This window comes from Schistocerca nitens, chromosome 4, assembly GCF_023898315.1.
Source record: "Schistocerca nitens isolate TAMUIC-IGC-003100 chromosome 4, iqSchNite1.1, whole genome shotgun sequence".
NCBI lineage: Eukaryota > Metazoa > Arthropoda > Insecta > Orthoptera > Acrididae > Schistocerca > Schistocerca nitens.
This window is the reverse complement of record NC_064617.1, coordinates 672,236,423-672,254,662: the sequence shown is the minus strand read 5'-3', so window position 1 is coordinate 672,254,662 and position 18,240 is coordinate 672,236,423. Positions and strand designations below refer to the sequence as shown.

Sequence of the window (18,240 nt, the reverse complement as noted above, 5' to 3'; positions counted from 1 at the left end):
AATTTCATATCATTACGAGGAACTATCTGTTTATTTCGGTTCACATACAGTGAGAGACGCTTGTCATGAAAAATTTCTTATAAAATTTTGTTTGTTACGAAATCCATCATTTAATTACACGATGTCATATCACTATAGCGTTAGGTACCCAACTTCTTCGTTCATTCAGCCTTTGACAATTTCTTTATCGTGTTTAGCATTGGATTTGCCATCGCCAAGCGTCTGGCAAGAGAGGGAGCCAAAGTGGTTGTAAGCAGTAGAAAGCAAAACAATGTTGAAAATGCAGTTGCGAAACTCAAAGCTGAGGGACATACAGTTACAGGTGTTACTTGCCATGTCGCGAAAGCAAGTGACAGGCAAAACTTGCTGAAAGCGGCAGATTCAAATTTTGGTGGAATTGATATAATCGTCTCAAATGCAGCTGTAAATCCAACTGTGAGCCAAGTTCTAGAGGTAAAGAAATTTTAGACATTGTGTAATATACAAGTATGGTTTACTACACATATATGCTAAAAAGTAAATAAATGAACAATGTTCTTTTTCAGTTTTTGTGTTTGTAGTAAGAGGATACCTCTAGAGCTGACACTGAAAACACTGTTGCTATAATGATTCACGCATGATGTGCCAAATCTGTGTGTAGTAGACCCTACCACTTTATTACCACATTAATTTTATTTCAGATTTAATTATGTATGACTGATACTTGTTATATCTGTGAGTGCTGTCTGAGATTGTCATAAAAAAAAGGAATGCTATGATACACATTTGTTTCTATATGCTCATGTTCCATTCTGATTACAGTTATCATTAAATGTAAAGCTAGTAGTAATTATAATGACAAAAGTTAAAAGCCTCTGTGATAAAATTGGGATGAATATAATGTGTATACCTGACAAGAGTGAGCTATTTTCATATTTGGTTCTTCATCCAAAATGGTACTGGGCAGATGTTACGAAGGGGGATGGGATGGTCGAAGTCAAGGCACTCACAACAGGTTTTGATCTGTTAACAACTAAGGCCAATTACTCAGATGAACATGTTCACAAGAAGAAAGCAAACTCAAAAAAATTGCAGTGATTGAATTCAGGAATCAGAGGCTAACAATCTTGATGCTTTGAGACTAATCAAACCATGTGCAGCAACAGTGTCAGTGCCATAAATTCACAAAATACCATTAGATGACATTGGCCACTCACACCAACAAATATTTGTTTATTAACATGGAGAGAGTACCAAGACAGTCACATACAAATTATTTTTGAGACATACATTTGTGAATTACCTTTCTTCGTTTCTGTCTTACATATTGGCAGAAAGCACAAGGACATCAGCAGCTCTAGCCACAGAGGTTGTAGCTCATTTTGTATAGGTCAGTACAAGTTTGCACATCTCACTTGATTTGTGAGTCATAAGAAGGCACATGAAGATAAAACTGTCTAGCTTTGAAATGATAGCATTGAAAAATAACGCCAATTCGAACAGCTAATGCTTAGTATAATAACTCTGCTCTTTCATATATGATCATTTGTAATGCTACCTAAACTACCAGTACATCAATTAAAATTTGTGACTATTACTGCCATATAATAATATTACTTTCATCATTTATGAGTTGCATTCTGTGATGATAATGACAATGACGATGACAACAACATTTATATATCATCTTTGAAGGTTTAAGTACAGAATCTCTAGTTTTTAAGACATTTATGTTTTAGCTAGAACTCAATACCACAATGCAAAATCATACATACAATAATTGTACTTGAGTGATTGTTGTTGTTGTCTTCAGTCCTGAGACTGGTTTGATGCAGCTCTCCATGCTACTTTATCCTGTGCAAGCTTCTTCATCTTCCAGTACTTACTGCAACATACATCCTTCTGAATCTGCTTAGTGTATTCATCTCTTCGTCTCACTCTACGATTTTTAGCCTCCACGCTGCCCTCAGTGATTAAACGAATATTATTCTGCCCTACATGAAAAAAGCAGTTGGAGGATGGTAAGATATTTCTGTTTCCCTTTGAAATTTGTACAGTAGTTTTGTTCCAAATATCCCTGTTGTGACTCTACAACTACACCCATACTTTGCAAACAATTAAGAAGTGTATGTCAGAGGTTACTACCCATTGTATCAGTCTTCTTCTTAGCATATCGATGACATACCTTACTGGTTGTCATTGTGGTGAGAAGCTCAGCCAGACCAGTGACACGATTACCAGGGGATGACGGGTATTGTATGAGTTGTTAGAGCAGCTTCTCATTCCATTCTCATATGGAGCACGAAAGGGATGACTGAAACTTCCTGAGATATTAAATCTGTGTGACAGACTGGGGCTTGAACTTGGTAACTTTGCTTTTCGTGGGTAAGTGCTTCCTGCTACAGAATGAAAAAGTCATTCTAGGAGAATGAATGCTCTGTGCAAACTGTAATTAGTCCTAAATTGGATTTTTTATATTCCAACCACCAGGCAGTGGAAGATATGCCGACAGATCTACCCTCTATTTCAGATAACGTTCAAACGAATGTGGTTAGCATTTTAAAGTTTTGTGAATTGTCCAACATTTTCCCAAGATTTTAAGGCGATGGTTTTAATGCGTTAACCGGGTGAGTGGCTCACCCATGCATTTTGTAAGTGGTCAATCAGTGATATTTCCCTGCCTCTCTTTCTGCTCCTTTGTCGTCGTACTTGTTTTTAATCTCATGTATAGCACCTTTTACTTTTTCACTGTCGTCTTAGCACATCTGAGATAGAGTGATTGTGTGGTCAATTTGAGTGAGGTGGGAGTGAGTGCACGAGTGCCATTTTATAGATTTCCTCCTTACTGTGTGCAACAATTTTAGAGATTTTCCTCCACATTTGTTTTAACGAGTGTAAGGACACTGATAACCTCGCAATTAAGCACCTGTAAGCTCGACCACACACACACACACACACACACACACACACACACACACACACTAATAATCTAAACTTTTCTTTCATATCCCTATGAGAGCAGTACATAGGTGGTTGTAGTATATTCCTGGATTAATCTCACTTAAAGTTGGTTCTTGAAGCTTTGTATGCAGGTTTTTACGGGATGGTTTGCATCTGTCTTAAAACACCTGCTAGTTCAGGTTTTTCAGGATCTCCATGAGACCCTTTGATGGGTGAAACTGTGACATCCCTTCTCTCCTCCTTCATTTGCCGGGAAGAGAAGTGACTCGTAACGAGTTTCTTCCCCATCGGTGTGACTTGGAATAGCACCTGTAACTCTCATAAGAACACAACTCCTCACGTGGTTTAAAAATATTGTGTTATCTGTCCGCAACAGTCTTCTCAGTTTGTGTGAACGAGTAAACCGCAATTGTTTATTTTTATTTTTATACCCGATTAGTTCCGTGATGAATTAAAATCTTGATTCTTGATTTCATCATTACGGTCATTTTTCACATCATACATAGTGAGAATGTAAATTTGTGGTCATCTATTCCATTGCTATGTCCAGTTATTAACAACGGTCCAACGTAACTCCAGAGATAATGTATGCTGGAGTAAATGTTTTTTTAAATACGCCGTAATACTGGTTTAAACTAATTACTCTTCACTGTTCATTACTGATGTACTCACTTAGTGACTTAAAATGTTTAAAGAGTTAGGCGACACTTAAGATTTACCTTTTGACTCAGATTTTATTGTTCTTCCTGTAATTAATTGTTTGTCCCTACAACACACGCACAGCAATATGTCATTCAAGATTAACTTCTGTTCAGTTCAGTAATCGTGATGCTGACGACAACTTTTGACTAATCGGCATACTTGTCTTTCTTCGTGTCTTCGTTTTATTGTGTGCTACTCAAGACTACAAATTGTATTTCTGTTGTTGATCCATTGCTCTCAAGGGCTGTAACTGTTCATCAGTACAAAGGCTAAGTCCAATACATCAATATCACTCAATTGAAGTCTTAACACTCGTCTTACTAAACCATTGTGTTGAGAACGGTAAAGATTAACTTTCATCAGTCGAATGACTGAGCAATACTTCAGTCTCTACCACACAAATTATCAAACTTCCAAAACTGAAACAATCTAATAGCGTTTGCGTCCAGACAACTATCGCAAAAGTACTCTAGAGCGACTCAAGAGCAACCAACTAACCGAACATTTCCATATCTGAGTTGCATTGTAGTCACATTGAATTTCTTTTTCGATGCGGCTACAACTCTCTTCCATGAAAAATGTTATCTTTGACTGAATTACTTTCTTGGATTAAACCTTCGTTCATATGATTTTGAATTTATTCTATAGATGTTTCATAAAGAATCTACGATAATCCTTTCCTTTTATCTCCCCTTTTTGTATGCTAATCTCAGTATTTGAATAATGTAGGTGTTAATCAAAATATTACCAGTGTAGATTTTATTGTCAATAGTTGCCCTCACTGTCAAGATGACTCACTTCCCTACTTTAAGTTTCCACAGAATTTGTTAATTGGGGTTTCTGCCCTTGGGGAATTACAGAACAAACTCATGACCATTTGTGCTGGTCTTCTTTGTATATGTTCAATCCCCTGTTAGTCCTGTGTGGTATATGTTACACACACTTTAACAGCACTCTAGGATGGGTTGCAAGAGTATTTTGTAAGCAGTCTCTTTTGTAAACTGATTACACTGCAGTAGTATTCTACCAATGAATCAACTTTTGCCACCTGCTGGGCCTATGTGATTGTTCATTTCATATACCTACAAATTGCTGCAAACAGATATTTGTATGAATTGATCAGTTCCCGTGTGACTCATTTATGTTGTAGTCATAGGATGATATTTTATTTTTCATTTTGTGAAGTGCACAATTTTACATTTTTGAACACTGAAAGCAAAATTCCACTAATGGGGAGGGGGGACGCCATCAGTCCAGTTACAAGTTTCATGTTTTCATAATAAGTGCAGATTTGGAACTGATCAAATGGTATTTGGACACAAGAAATACTGCATCTGTCTAATGCCTTAGTCTGTGGCTTTCAGAATGTTACTGAGAAAACTGAGAGTTGACTTTCATGTAATCGATGTTTCGGAATCCATACTGGTTGGCATGGAGGTCATTCTATTTGAGATACCTCGTTCCAATAGAGCTCAGGGTATGTTACAAGATTCTGCAACAAATAGGTTTCAAGGGTACTGAATAGTAATTTTATGGATCACTCATACCACCCTCTTTATAGACTAGTGTGACCTGTGCTTTCTTCCAACAACTGGACATGGCTTTTTGTTTGAAGGATCATTGGAACGGGAGCACAGAGCAAAGTCTCACAGTTCATGATTTTCAATTTTTGAAGAGGCAGTGTTTATGGTTTATCTTGGTATCATTAGTGTATCCTTGGCTGTAATTTTGTACTCGAGGCTATAGCAACATTTAATATTTCACAAAAAAACAGTTCTCTCGAAGTAAATTTTTGTGACAGCCTGCCCAGACTCCAAGTTGGTTGCCACAAATGTTGAATTTGGTTGCCATGTGTTATTTGGATGGGCAAAACCAAATTATTTATTTAAGAAAAATTATATGAAGAATAGAAAAATCAAACAAGTGTTAGTCATAAAGCACTAAAACATAATTGAGACCATTGTAGACACCAAAATAATAATTTAAATAAATACTTAAGAAAATGACTTACATGGCAAGTCTAGTCACTTTCAAGTGCATTCCCATTATTTTCACTTTCATTAAGGATGTGTGGTCATGGGGTACATAAGTCATAAACCCACATTTTACATTCTATACAATGGAATCATTTATCCTTAGCTTTGCTGTTAGCAACTGCTCTAAGTGGCCTCTACACTGATGTGAAACCCATTTTGTCCATATTGTAAATTTTGTGAGATTGAAACTATGTTGCCTAAGAACTGTTGTCAAATTACTGAAAAAAGTGTTTGAAATTTGTTTAGCTGAAACTAGAAGCTCTTGTTGAGCTAGTAATCTTTAGTGGAGTGCCATGTTCAAAAGTCTGTGAACTTTTCATCTCCAGCAAACCCATTAACCTACCAAGATTTAGGAAATTTAATAGAATTTACCATGGACAGGTCATAATCCAGAGTTTTGATTTATTTTGGAGTTAATCTTTAGTAAACTTTGGCTGATTGAAAAACATGTTGGTTCTTTCTTGTTAGCATTGGAAAAAACTTTCTCTGTTTGGAAATAAGCAAACGGTGATTCAAGGCTGACCCATCTTTTCATTGACAATCTCATTTTGAGGAATCTTGTTAAATTTTGATAATTAATTTGATTAGCTGCTGCTTTATAAGTTGATAATCCCTCTTCTTTTACCTTTATCACTGTTGCAAGCATGGTGAATGGAAGAAACTCTCCTTAGTCTGTCCATTTTTATTGATTTATCAGTATCTTCACCTGAAACAACTGAAAAAAGTAATAAAAAGGCCTGCCTGGATTGTCACACTTGGCAGCCAACCACAATTTTTTTTAACAACCAAACCCGAACAGACAGTTCAGACAAAAAAATGAGCTGAGAAAACAGGCCTCAATGTTAATACAGAATAATGTTGTGCAACCTTTATACAGTGATGGAATGTAATCGGTATATATACTTCATTGAATACATATTGAATAATGAGAGTTAATTATATAAAAAATGAATATCTACAGTTTCAAAAACAGAAAAAAATCCAGGAAACTGTCAGCAGAAACTAGAAACTGTCCTCTTTGCTCAAAATATTGTGATCATACTGTGACTTGAGTTTAGACTGCTAGGAAGCAGCAGCAACTGAGACTGATGAAACCAACATGTGTAACAGCCTGCTCCAATCTTCCTTTTTTGTGGTTAACAGAGGGGCTAACTCAGCCATAAATTCAGTATAGAATCAGATAGGGATTCCATCGTGCCCTGGAGCTTTGTTTAATTTTAGCAGTTTCAGCTGTTTCTCAATGCCTATAACACTGATATCTAGTTGGCCCAGCTTCATGGTGCTGGGAGAATTAAACAAGGACAATATTCCTGGCTTTTCCTGTGCAAAGGAACATTTAAAAATGGAGTTCAGAGTTTGCGATTTTGCTGTGGTACCTACAATTTCAGTTCCCATCTTGTTGACGAGTCATTGGACATTAATTTTGATGCCACTGACACTATTTGTATATGAGCAGAATTCCTTCAAGCTTTGTGAGAGTTCTTTTGATGATATTCTGCCATGGTAGTCATTGAAGGCTTCACCCATTGCCTACTTGATACCAAACTAGTATCATTTAGCATCTCTTATCTCTAGATCTATTCTTTGTTCTACACCTATTATACAGGGTGATTCAAAAAGAATACCACAACTTTAGGAATTTAAAACTCTGCAACGACAAAAGGCAGAGCTAAGCACTATCTGTCGGCGAATTAAGGGAGCTATAAAGTTTCATTTAGTTGTACATTTGTTCGCTTGAGGCACTGTTGACTAGGCGTCAGCGTCAATTGATGCTAAGATGGCGACCGCTCAACAGAAAGCTTTTTGTGTTATTGAGTACGGCAGAAGTGAATCGACGACAGTTGTTCAGCGTGCATTTCGAACGAAGTATGGTGTTAAACCTCCTGATAGGTGGTGTATTAAACGTTGGTATAAACAGTTTACAGAGAATGGGTGTTTGTGCAAAGGGAAAAGTTCTGGACGGCCGAGAACGAGTGATGAAAATGTAGCACGCATCCAGCAAGCATTTGTTCGCAGCCCAGGAAAATCGACTCGCAGAGCTAGCAGAGAGCTGCAAATTCCACAATCAACTGTATGGAGAGTCCTACGAAAAAGGTTAGTTATGAAACCTTATTGTCTGAAATTGGTTCAAGCACTGTCTGCAGCTGATAAGATTAAAAGAATCGATTTCTGTGATTTTATCCTTGCTCAAATGGAAACAGATGAATCTTTCGTTTCAAAGATTGTGTTTAGTGATGAAGCAACTTTCCACACTAACGGGAAAGTCAACCGTCACAATGTCTGTATACGGGGCACTGAGAATCCGCGGGAAACAACTCAGTATGAACGTGACTCGCCTAAGGTGAACGTTTTCTGTGCCATTTAAGCCAATAAAGTTTTTGGTCCCTTTTTCTTCGAAGGTGCTACTGTAAGTGGACTACAGTATCTGGAGATGTTAGAGAATTGGCTGTTCCCTCAGCTCGAACAAGAAGCACAACAATTCATATTTCAGCAGGATGGAGCGCCACCACATTGGCACTTATCTGTCTGTAACTACCTGAACGTCAACTACCCGAGGCGATGGATCGGCCGCCAGGCAGCCCGTGACAGAGCACTTCATCACTGGCCTCCAAGAAGCCCTGATCTTACCCCCTGCGATTTTTTCTTATGGGGGTATGTTAAGGATATGGTGTTTCGGCCACCTCTCCCAGCCACCATTGATGATTTGAAACGAGAAATAACAGCAGCTATCCAAACTGTTACGCCTGATATGCTACAGAGAGTGTGGAACGAGTTGGAGTATCGGGTTGATATTGCTCGTGTGTCTGGAGGGGGCCATATTGAACATCTCTGAACTTGTCTTTGAGTGAAAAAAAAAAAAAAAACTTTTTAAATACTCTTTGTAATGATGTATAACAGAAGGTTATATTATGTTTCTTTCATTAAATACACATTTTTAAAGTTGTGGTATTCTTTTTGAATCACCCTGTATAGTGGTCCCTATTTCTTTATGGTGATTGTATGACATGAAGGTTCCCCCGTATCATGAACTTCTTGTACATGTCTTTGATGTGCCTAGTAAACTACTCATTTAAAGCTGAACCACAGTTCTTCTACTTGCTCTTCTATAGAGCTCTTATAAGTAGGTGTTAATAACTTTTCACTGACTCTCTAACAATTTTTGTCCTGGACGATGGAGGAATGATTGATTTGCAGTTTTTTTCTTTGTCACTTTATTGACACACTGCAGTGGGTTAAAAATTTATCCTGTGTAAATGTTTCTTAAAACACATGTGCATGAACTTAAGTATTACTATTGAGGTAGGGAATAAGTTCATAGCATTTTTCCCTAAATTTAATAAACACAACAGATGCCCATAACAGAAAGTACATATTCTCCTTCACAATTTACAACAGGCTGCCAACAGTGGGTTAACTATCCGAAATCACATTGTTTTTAGGTGAAGAACTTGTCAAGCCATGTTTGGAGTGCATTTTCATCTGTGAAGAAAGTTCTTTGAAGATTGTTCAATGGAAGTTGGAAAAGGTGAAAATCTGAGGCAGGGATGAGGCGAATAAGATGGATGTAGGACGTCATTGTTCTTGGATTGCTTGTGCAAGACATCTGCGTTGTTAACGATAAATGTCAGCATTGATGGTTACAAGTAATTTATGGTACTGTTCCAAAAGATGCATAACATTATCTTTTGTGGATGTGAGGTCTTTGTACAGGGAGTTAACTGCTTTATTATGGCTCAACCATTCCTTTCTTTTCCTTATTTTAGGTTAAAGACACCATTTCTCATCACCAGTAAGAATACGGAATAGGAATGGTCAGTGTTGTTTGCAAGCCAGTCGATGACAAGCAAACAGAGGTGCACATATGGCCACATGCCGATTTCTGTGATTTTTTACTTAGAGCATGTGGTACCCATACACTCGATTTTTGAACCTTCCCCATTGCGCGCAAATGTTGCATGATGGTGGAATGATCACAGTTCATCGCATTTGCCAGTTTTTGAGTACACTGTTGTGGATTAATGCGTTTAAACAATCTTCATCAAACCCTGAAGGTCTTCCTGAATGTGGAGAGTTACTAATGTGAAAACAATCCTCCTTAAAATGAGAATATCATTTTCTTGACTTGCTCTGTCCAATGGCATTATCCCCGTATCCAGGGAAAATGTTTCTGGCTACCTCCACTGCTGTCACCCCTCTATTGAAATAAAACAGAAGAATATGTCAGAAACGCTCCAATTTCTTCACTTGGCACTTCATTTTGTAGCAACCATAGCTCCATTCATTATCCACAAATGACAGTATGTAAACTCACATGACAACAGTGAACTACAAATAAAAAATGACAATCGATAAATAAACCCATAGTAACTGGAATACCGACATGCGAAGCAAAAGTGCTATGAACATATGCACCAACATAATGTGAGATATTTTCATTAATTGTTAGTTATATCTGGGCATAATGTCCATCTCTTGTTTGTGGTCACTGAATTAGACTTTGGGGATTAAAACATACAGATGGTAGGTGATTTTAATGCCAGGATTGGAAATTGAACAGAAGGGTATGAAAAGGTTATGGGTAAATTTGGAGAGGATATGGAGGCCAACAGGAACGGGAAACAACTCTTGGATTTCTGTGCCAGTATGGGCTTAGTAATCACAAACTCATTTTTTAAACATAAGAACATTCACCGGTATACTTGGGAAGGCAGGGGAACCAGATCTGTCATTGACTATATAATAACAGATCAGGAATTCAGGAAGGCTGTGAGGGACACACGTGTATTCAGGGGATTCTTTGATGACACTGATCATTATTTAATCTGCAGTGAAATTGGGATTGTGAGGCCGAAAGTGCAGGAGGTCAGGTCCATATGTAGGAGGATAAGAGTGGAGAAGCTTCAGGATAAGGAAATCAGGCACAAGTACATAACAGCGATCTCAGAAAGGTACCAGTTAGTTGAATGTAGTCAATTACAGTCACTGGAAAAGGAATGGACAAGGTACAGGGACGCAGTACTAGAAGTGGCTAAAGAACGTCTTGAAACAGTAGTGTGTAAAAGTAGGATGAAGCAAACAGTTTGGTGGAATGACACAGTCAAGGCAGCCTGTAAAAGGAAAAAGATGGCGTATCAAAAATGGCTACATACTAGAACTCAGGTAGACAGAGAAAGGTATGTTGAAGAAAGAAACAAAGCCAAACAGATAATTGCAGCATCCAAGAAGAAATCTTGGGAAGACTTTGGAAACAGGTTGGAGACTTTGGGTCCAGCTGCTGGAAAGCCATTCTGGAGTGTAATTAGCAGTCTTCGAAAGGGAGGTAAGAAGGAAATGACAAATATTATGGACAGGTCAGGAAAACTGCTGGTGAATCCTGTTGATGCCTTGGGCAGATGGAGGTAATATTTTGAAGAGTTGCTCAATGTAGGTGAAAATACAATGAGTAATATTTCAGATTTCGATGTACAATGGGATAGGAATGATGGTGGGAATAGGATCACATTTGAGGAAGTGGAGAAAGTGGTCAATATATTGCGGTGCAATAAAGCGGCTGGGGTGGATGAAATTAAGTCGGAACTCATCAAATACAGTGGAATGTCAGGTCTTAAATGGCTACACATGATAATTGAAATGGCTTGGGAGTCGGGACAGGTTCCATCAGACTGGACGAAAGGAGTAATCACACCAATCTTTAAACATGGAAACAGAAAAGATTGTAACAACTACAGAGGTATCTCTTTAATCAGCTTTGTGGGTAAAATCTTCTCAGGTATTGTTGAAAGGAAAGTGCGAGTATTAGTTGAGGACAAATTGGATGAAAATCAGTGTGGGTTTAGGCCTCTTAGAGGTTGTCAGGACCAGATCTTTAGCTTATGGCAAATAATGGAGAAGTGTTACAACTGGAACAGGGAATTGTATCTATGCTTTATAGATCTAGAAAAGGCATATGACTGGGTTCCTAGAAGGAAGTTATTGTCTGTTCTATGAGATTATGGAATAGGAGGCAAACTTTTGCAAGCAATTAAAGATCTTTACATAGATAGTCAGGCAGCAGTTAGAGTTGACGGTAAATTGAGTTCATGGTTCAGAGTAGTTTCAGGGGTAAGACAAGGCTGCAACCTGTCTCCACTGTTGTTCATATTATTTATGGATCATATGTTGAAAACAATAAACTGGCTGGGTGAGATTAAGATATGTGAACACAAAATAAGCAGTCTCGCATATGCAGATGATTTAGTTGTGATGGCAGATTCGATTGAAAGTTTGCAAAGTATGGTTTAAAGATTAACATCTCCAAAACGAAAGTAATGGCAGTGGGAAAGAGATATAAAAGGATTGAGTGCCAAATAGGAGGAACAAAGTTAGAACAGGTGGACGATTTCAAGTACTTAGGATGCATATTCTCACAGGATGGCAACATAGTGAAAGAACTGGAAGTGAGGTGTAGCAAAGCTAATGCAGTGAGCGCTCAGCTACGATCTACTCTCTTCTGCAAGAAGGAAGTCAGTACCAAGACTAAGTTATCTCTGCACCATTCAATCTTTCGACCAACTTTGTTGTATGGGAGTGAAAGCTGGGTGGATTCAGGTTACCTTATCAATAAGGTTGAGGTTACGGATATGAAAGTAGCTAGGATGATTGCAGGTACTAGTAGACGGGAACAATGGCAGGAGGGTGTCCATAATGAGGAAATCAAAGAAACACTGGGAATGAACTCTATAGATGTAGCAGTCGGGGCGAACAGGCTTAGATGGTGGGGTCATGTTACACACATGGGAGAAGCAAGGTTACCCAAGAGATTCATGGGTTCAGCAGTAGTAGAGGGTAGGAGGAGTCGGGGTAGACCAAGGAGAAGATACCTAGATTCGGTTAAGAATGAGTTTGAAGTAATAGGCTTAACATCAGAAGAGGCATCAATGTTAGCACTGAATAGGGGATCATGGAGGAATTTTATAAGGGGGACTATGCTCCAGACTGAACACTGAAATGCATAATCAGTCTTAAATGGTGGTGGTGGTGGTGGTGGTGGAGGAGGAGGAGGAGGAAATACCAACAAAATATAAAGAAAAGAGTTGACACTACTAAATAAGTATCACCTCATAGAGAAGTAATGATTGTAGTAGAGAAAGCTGTCATTTTTATAGTCATCTTTACAATCTGCAGTTATAGAAAGGGAGACAGAGTAGTTAAAGTTATCAAAACGTTATTGGAAAAACAAACAATGATTATACATGATGGTGGTTTTCCACCAAATGTACAAAGAATGACAAAAACACTGTCAGTAATAGACATAATGACTAACCAACTAATTGTATTGAAGCAAGACAGAAAGAAATTGTACGTACCCCGGGCTTAAATACTGTAGGAACACTTTCACATTAGATACAAATGATAATTCCAAGGCAAAGATGAAATACAGAGAAGACAGATGGATAAAAGACTATGTGAGAAATTACACAGAAAGTGAACAACTTAACAGACAAATAATGACACTGTAAAAGGCTATGGCAACTTGATGAATTGTATAAATGAAGCTGCAGAAAATAATATTCACTGACATAAGACATTCCACCAGCCTATGAGAATGTCACAGAAGTAGCGTGACAATGAATGTGCAGAAGTTGTACAGCAATGTAAAGGAGCATTATGGATACATAAAACATGACCACAAATTATGTCTTCCTCATGAAGGCACAAACAAGGATGAAAAGAGTGCTGAAGGGAAGAAAAGAGAGAAATGAGAGAATTCTGCATCTCCAACAACAAGGATAACCCACAAAATAATATTTGGGATAAATAAGGTGGTTCGAGGAAAATTTGAGTATTAACTATTAATGCCCAAATAAAGATGCAGAATTCATTGACATCTGCCTGATACAAATTGCTCTTACTGAAGCACCACAGAAAGTGAAGAAAAACCAAGATAATGATCATCTTAATCAACTGTTCTTTCTGAAGGAATTACGAAAAAAAAAACAGTTTTTTTAGAAAGCACAGCCCATGGCCGAGATAGCAGTCTGAGGGAAAACATGGGTATGACTTTATGTAAGAATTTTCAGTTTTTTTGTATTCATCACTTGCTGATGCTATAGCATAAGAATTATGATGATTAATCAAATTATTATTTGTATGTAATGTTTTTTTTCCTTCACAGCTTCTATGCATAGTAATGTGTATATGACTTTATACTATTATGGTTTTATGCACCTGTTATTTAAAAATTATCTACCATTATTTCAGTGCCCTGAGGAAGTATGGGACAAAATATTTGAAGTTAATGTGAAAGCTGCATTTCTGCTATCAAAAGAAGCATTACCTTACTTAAGAAAGAGAGGTGGAGGATCAATAATTTATATATCATCCATTGCTGGATATCAACCTCTAGGTGTAAGTAAAAGAAGTTCAGTAACTGAATAGTGATTGTTAAGGCCTGTATATTCACAAGTTCACAGTCTCACTTCATCATGCTTTGTATTTGCTGTATAATACTCATGTTAAAGTTATGTTCAGTCTTTTGCACACAAGCCAAAACAGTTAACACCAAATAATTATAAGAATGCAAAAACTCAACCTGTTTTTTAAGCACTGTGTATACACTCGAACGATGAAATTGACTTCAGGTTTGAGGTTGACTTTAGTAGACACAGAATAATGACCTGTGTAAAATGTAGGAAAATTTAAATTTTACTTACTTACTGAGAATGTAACTTTAACTGGTGATGTAACTCTGTACTATAATTATTAATAAAGTGTGATCTGTAGCGTCAGCCATTAACCGGTGAGCGTACATCGCGAACCGGTGGCTCAAGGATGCAACAGTTTGAAAAAAAAATTGAAAACATAGTGCCGCGTTGGCCGCTGAACGCCTGCGAGTTTGCACGACGCAATCCGCCTGTGCCGGCAACCTCGCGGGCATGCGTGCTGCTAGAGATCCTACAGCGCGCCTACAGGATAATGCTAGGAGTGGAGAAACATTTAAGACTAAAAAATTTTGATCTGTTTTAATTTTGTACGAAATTATAAGACGATAAATGTGGCTTGTGCTGGGTTATGAATTGCATTTCATTTCAGTTGCTGGGAGCATACTCTGTTAGCAAAACTGCTCTTCTGGGTCTGACAAAGGCTGCTTCAGTAGATTTGGCAAAAGATAATATCAGAGTGAATTGTGTTGCACCAGGAATTGTTAAAACAAGATTTTCAAGTGCTGTAAGTATTTGTGAAAGGTCTATGTGCAAATATGATAGTTGTCATTATCTGAAAATGTATCTTTTTTTAAGTTATGTGTCTTAATAATAAAAAGATTCCTTATAAACGCATTTCTTAATAATATAAAACTTCCATGTAAGTGCAATATTATGAAAAGGATGTCTGCTACGCACCATATAAAACAGAAGTTGAGTTACAGACAGGCACAACAAGAAGACCGCTATACATTTGAGCATTGAGCTGAAAGGTCTTCCTCTAAAAGTGGAGCACGCACGCGTGCGTGCACACACACACACACACACACACACACACACACACACACACACATACACACACACACACCACAACACAACACAACCATAGTCTTTGGCCATATACAGTTTTACCTGGTGGAAAACAATCTGTGGGTGGTAGGGGTAAGGAGGAGAGTCTGAAAGAGAGGGGGAGGGATAGCAGAGTAAACATGAGAGAAGGTGTACTGCTGCTTGTGGGAACATGTAGGGACATGGTAGAGAAACGATACAGCTGCTCGGTGCAGTTGGGAGTTTTCAGATGGGTGGTGATAAGGGGTTGGGGGGGGGGGGGAGACAGAGGAGCAGATAGAGAGAGGAGAGGAGGGGAAAAAGACTGGTGGGTGCATTGTTGGAATAGTTGGAATAGAAGGCTGTGTGGGGCTGGAGTGGGAGCAGGGAAGGGGATAGGGGGGTGAAAGACAAAGTCTAATGAAGGTTGGAGCCAGAGAGGGTTACAGGAAAATAGGATATATTGCAGCACTACAACTTCCCCCACCCCATTTCTGCTATCCTTTCCTCATTGTGCCCCAGCATCCTCCTTACCCCCACAACCCACTAATTGCTTTTCCATGAGGCAGAGTTGGTATATGCAGTCCAGCCCCAGTGTCCAGGAACAGTGGTTTTGTGTGTGTGTTTTCTGCATTAGAAGAAGGCTTTTTTAGCCAGAACCTTAAATGTATAGCAGTATTTTTGTTGTGCCTGCCTGCAGCTCAGTGTCTCCTCTATATGGTGAACAGCAATGTATGCTTTTCATAACATTGTCGTTATTCCATCTTGGGTTTTCCAGGATGTGTAACATTCATGTTATTCTTACTCCATTCATATCATGTGCACACTCTACTTTAAATAACATTGATATGATTAGTCCGCCCCCATGAACCATGGACCTTGCCATTGGTGGGGAGGCTTGCGTGCCTCAGCGATACAGATAGCCGTACCGTAGGTACAACCACAACGGAGGGGTATCTGTTGAGAGGCCAGACAAACGTGTGGTTCATGAAGAGGGGCAGCAGCCTTTTCAGTAGTTGCAGGGGCAACAGTCTGGATGATTGACTGATCTGGCCTTGTAACACTAACCAAAACAGCCTTGCAGTGCTGGTACTGCGAACGGCTGAAAGCAAGTGGAAACTACGGCCGTAATTTTTCCCGAGGGCATGCAGCTTTACTGTATGATTAAATGATGATGGCGTCCTCTTGGGTAAAATATTCCGGAGGTAAAATAGTCCCCCATTCGGATCTCCGGGCAGGGACTACTCAAGAGGATGTCGTTATCAGGAGAAAGAAAACTGGCGTTCTACGGATCGGAGCGTGGAATGTCAGATCCCTTAATCGGGCAGGTAGGTTAGAAAATTTGAAAAGGGAAATGGATAGGTTAAAGTTAGATATAGTGGGAATTAGTGAAGTTCGGTGGCAGGAGGAACAAGACTTCTGGTCAGGTGACCACAGGGTTATAAACACAAAGTCAAATAGGGGTAATGCAGGAGTAGGTTTAATAATGAATAGGAAAATAGGAACGCGGGTAAGCTACTACAAACAGCTTAGTGAATGCATTATTGTGGCCAAGATAGATACGAAGCCCACACCTACTACAGTAGTACAAGTTTATATGCCAACTAGCTCTGCAGATGACGAAGAAATTGAAGAAATGTATGATAAAATAAAATAAATTATTCAGATAGTAAAGGGAGACAAAAATTTAATAGTCATGGGTGACTGGAATTCGTCAGTAGGAAAAGGGAGAGAAGGAAACGTAGTAGGTGCATATGGATTGGGGCTAAGAAATGAAAGAGGAAGCCGCCTGGTAGAATTTTGCACAGAGCACAACTTAATCATAGCTAACACTTGGTTTAAGAATCATGATAGAAGGTTGTATACATGGAAGAACCCTGGAGATACTAAAAGGTATCAGATAGATTATATAATGGTAAGACAGAGATTTAGGAACCAGGTTTTAAATTGTAAGACATTTCCAGAGGCAGATGTGGACTCTGACCACAATCTATTGGTTATGACCTGTAGATTAAAACTGAAGAAACTGCAAAAAGGTGGGAATTTAAGGGGATGGGACCTGGATAAACCGAAAGAACCAAAGGTTGTACAGAGTTTCAGGGAGAGCATAAGGGAACAATTGACAGGAATGGGGGAAAGAAATACAGTAGAAGAAGAATGGGTAGCTTTGAGGGATGAAGTAGTGAAGGCAGCAGAGGATCAAGTAGGTAAAAAGACGTGGGCTAGTAGAAATCCTTGGGTAACAGAAGAAATATTGAATTTAATTGATGAAAGGAGAAAATATAAAAATGCAGTAAATGAACCATCAAAAAGGAATACAAACGTCTCAAAAATGAGATCGACAGGAAGTGCAAAATGGCTAAGCAGGGATGGCTAGAGGACAAATGTAAGGATGTAGAGGCTTGTCTCACTAGGGGTAAGATAGATACTGCCTACAGGAAAATTAAAGAGACCTTTGGAGAGAAGAGAACCACTTGTATGAATATCGAGAGCTCAGATGGCAACCCAGTTCTAAGCAAAGAAGGGAAGGCAGAAAGGTGGAAGGAGTATATAGAGGGTCTACACAAGGGCGATGTACTTGAGGACAATATTATGGAAATGGAAGAGGATGTAGATGAAGATGAAATGGGAGATACGATACTGCGTGAAGAGTTTGACAGAGCACTGAAAGACCTGAGTCGAAACAAGGCCCCCGGAGTAGACAACATTCCATTGGAACTACTGACGGCCTTGGGAGAGCCAGTCCTGACAAAACTCTACCATCTGGTGAGCAAGATGTATGAAACAGGCGAAATACCCTCAGACTTCAAGAAGAATATAATAATTCCAATCCCAAAGAAAGCAGGTGTTGACAGATGTGAGAATTACCGAACAATCAGTTTAATAAGCCACAGCTGCAAAATACTAACACGAATTCTTTACAGACGAATGGAAAAACTAGTAGAAGCCGACCTCGGGGAAGATCAGTTTGGATTCCGTAGAAATATTGGAACACGTGAGGCAATACTGACCTTACGACTTATCTTAGAAGAAAAATTAAGGAAAGGCAAACC

The 18,240-nt window shown here is 38.7% G+C and overlaps 1 protein-coding gene across 1 annotated transcript in view; it reads left to right on the top strand.

The window, feature by feature from the left end:
• Positions 1 to 18,240, top strand: part of LOC126251771 (dehydrogenase/reductase SDR family member 4-like) — a 42,475-nt gene that overhangs the window by 332 nt on the left and 23,903 nt on the right. Inside the window, exons 2-4 of the mRNA XM_049952394.1 lie at positions 198 to 453; positions 13,920 to 14,066; positions 14,751 to 14,885. Coding sequence (XP_049808351.1) covers positions 198 to 453; positions 13,920 to 14,066; positions 14,751 to 14,885 — 538 coding nt within the window. The remainder of the gene's footprint in view (positions 1 to 197; positions 454 to 13,919; positions 14,067 to 14,750; positions 14,886 to 18,240) is intronic.